At 55.2% G+C, this 2670-nt stretch overlaps 1 protein-coding gene across 1 annotated transcript in view; it reads right to left on the bottom strand.

Moving 5' to 3' along the window:
• Positions 1 to 1401: 1401 nt before the first annotated feature.
• LOC111734937 (dynamin-2-like) overlaps positions 1402 to 2670 on the bottom strand; it is a 4042-nt gene continuing 2773 nt past the window's right edge. The window contains exon 2 of the mRNA XM_023526822.1: positions 1402 to 1749. Coding sequence (XP_023382590.1) covers positions 1417 to 1749 — 333 coding nt within the window. The 3' untranslated portion in view covers positions 1402 to 1416. The remainder of the gene's footprint in view (positions 1750 to 2670) is intronic.

Here is a 2670-nt window from a genome sequence, read left to right as displayed (position 1 = left end):
GGGCTTCCGCTTGTCTGTGTGACCTGCGGCCCGGAGGAGGAGCTGGGATCTGCGGATAAGATGCTAAAGAAGGAAGGCCCAGCCCTCCTGGGGGGCTGCAGCTGACAGCAGTGCACCTCCACTGTGATGTCAAAACCACCTGCAGGGCACTGGTGAAAAATGACAGCGTGCTAAATCCTCGGGGGTGGGGACATCTGTAGAGGGCATCCCCTGGCCTAGTCCTGTCAAAAGTTTCTCAAGCAGCACTATGGTATTTTCACAAGTTCCCCCAATGACCACATAAGATGACAGCTGCCACTGTCCTCATTTTAGGGGCAAGGAAAGCATGGTCACCTGTCAGTGGTCGCCTAGCAGGCCGTGGCCTCTACGGCACACACAAGACCATATCTCCTCTTGAAGTCTGCAGAGGACCAGCATTTGCTCTGTAGAAAGCTTTGCAGAATGCAGTTGAAGTTGTCTGAGCATAAAAGGATTCTCGCCCCAATCCCACCACCATGTACCGCTGCATGGCTGAGAGGGTGGGGGAATGTCAGACCTATGATGGTCACAGGTGGCTGTGTCCCTCTGGTGTGCCTATGGGTCTTATGCATAGCACCATATGCCATATGAGCTGCCAGGGAGTTTCCAGAATCCACTCTAACAAAGCTGTTCCAGTGCTTAGGATCTCTGGCAGGGCAGAAACTGGGAGTGTGGGAGCAGGAGGGGCCCCAAGTGAGAACCTGGGATTGTGGGGCACACCGACTCCCCCACCTCACAGCTTCACAGCTTCAGTGAGTCTCCCACGACTCCGAGCTGGACTCAGAGTCAGGGTGAGGATTCGAGGAGGCCAAGCAGAAGTAGCTGACACAGGATTCCGCTCCAGCCCTACCCCCATGTCTGTCCTCCCTGCAGCAGCCAGAGGGCGCCTGTGAGCACCTGCGTCAGGCCATGCCCATTCTCCGCTCAGAAACCTCTATGGTTCTCACCTCACTCAGAACAAAAGCCAAAGTCCTTCCCATTGCCCTGAACACTCTGCCCTCACCACCTCCCCTCCCCCATCCCCCCCACCGGCCCTCGCCTCCTCCCACTCTCCCTCCTTCCCTCTGCTTCAGCCACATGGCCCTCCTCCATAGGCTGGGCATGGTCCTGCCTCTGGGCCTTTGCACTGGCCAGGCCCCATTCCCCAGGACTACGTGCTTCCCTCCCTCGCCTCTTCAGGCCTTTGCCTGACTCCTGCCATCACCATCTCGGAGAGGCTTTCTTGACCACTCTATTTCAATGGTACCCCACACCCACCCTGGCACTCTCTAGGCCCTCCCCCACTTTAACATTTTATAATTTTGCATACTACACATTTTCTTATTTACTTATTTCCTGTCTCATCCTTCCTCTTCTCCCTTTTCTGAGGACATGGGGCAGGGATGGGCATCTGCCCAATCACCTTGGTGACCTCGGTGCTCGGGACAGGGCCTGGCACACAGGAGGCCTTTGGTAAATGAGCAGATGGATAAAAACAAGGAAGAATGAACTGATAGATAAGTGAGGATCGCTGCCCAGCCTAGACCTGGGACCCTGCGGCTGGGAGGAGGCCCAGGGGAGCCAGGCTGGGCGTGTAGGGGACACGTACTGCAGCAAGGCTTTGGTTTTGCGTGTGGGGTCATCGGGCCGGAAGTTCTTGTACTCCTCCACCTCCTTCTCCAGGGACAGCAGCTGGCTCTGCAGTTTGCTACGCAAGGTTGGCAGTGACTCCCGGATGTGGTTGGTTAGTTGCTGTGGGAGAGAGGCCAGAGGTCATAGGTCAGTGTAGTCAAAAGGAAGGAGCAGGTCCATTCCATCCTCCGAGAACCATGCCATGATGGCCCCCCAACCAAGCCCATTACACCCCTCGGCCTCAAGGAAAAACGACAAGACATCCAGCTGGAGTCACGCTTGTGGCACAGGGCTGCCCACGGAGATGAGGGGCTGCGGACAGCCCCCGGGGCCTTTGTGGCACAGATCATTGGGGTGTCCACACCAGTACACATGATTGTGTGCAAGGACCAGGCACAGCAACATGTGTGCTGACCCAGAACAGCCTCCCACAAGTGCTGCTCAGTGAAAAGCCCAGGAGGCCGCCACAGGACCACAGACTGAAGGACTGACAGACAGATGACAATCTGTGTGGACTGTGCGACACTGGGAAGATGTGCGGACACGGGAACGGGCCCTGCAAACTAAGTCAGAAACACTCCCAGCAAAGGTATGGCACATACGCAGGGAGTGTTCCCTTCTGTGAAAGACAGAGAAAACGTAAGAACATGTTTTCATTTGCAGGAACAGAGAGAAGGAAGATTCGCGAGACACACATTGAAGAAAAAGGGCAGAATGGAGCAGGTGGGCGGGAAGGAGACATTCCCCGCAGCCCCTTTCTCCTCTACTGTTCTGCTTTTGTATCACGTGGATCTGTTCATACTCATAAGTTTTGAAAGGAGGCAGCACTGCAGAAAAGATTAAGGAATGAGTCTTAAGATGTGTCGTTAGAGAAAAAGCCAGATACAGAACCGTGGGTAAACACTGCTCAGGTGGGAAAGATAGGTGGGACGGAGGGGACAAGAGTGTCCCTCTGGGCCCTGAGTGTCTCTTGAAGGAAGCTCAGGAAATGATGATACTGGCCACCTCTGGGGAGGGGACCTGTCATGAGATGGGAGGAAA

Source organism: Pteropus vampyrus, unplaced genomic scaffold, assembly GCF_000151845.1.
Source record: "Pteropus vampyrus isolate Shadow unplaced genomic scaffold, Pvam_2.0 Scaffold9922, whole genome shotgun sequence".
NCBI lineage: Eukaryota > Metazoa > Chordata > Mammalia > Chiroptera > Pteropodidae > Pteropus > Pteropus vampyrus.
The sequence above is the reverse complement of the archived record's forward strand: the minus strand, read 5'-3'. Positions and strand labels throughout refer to the sequence as shown.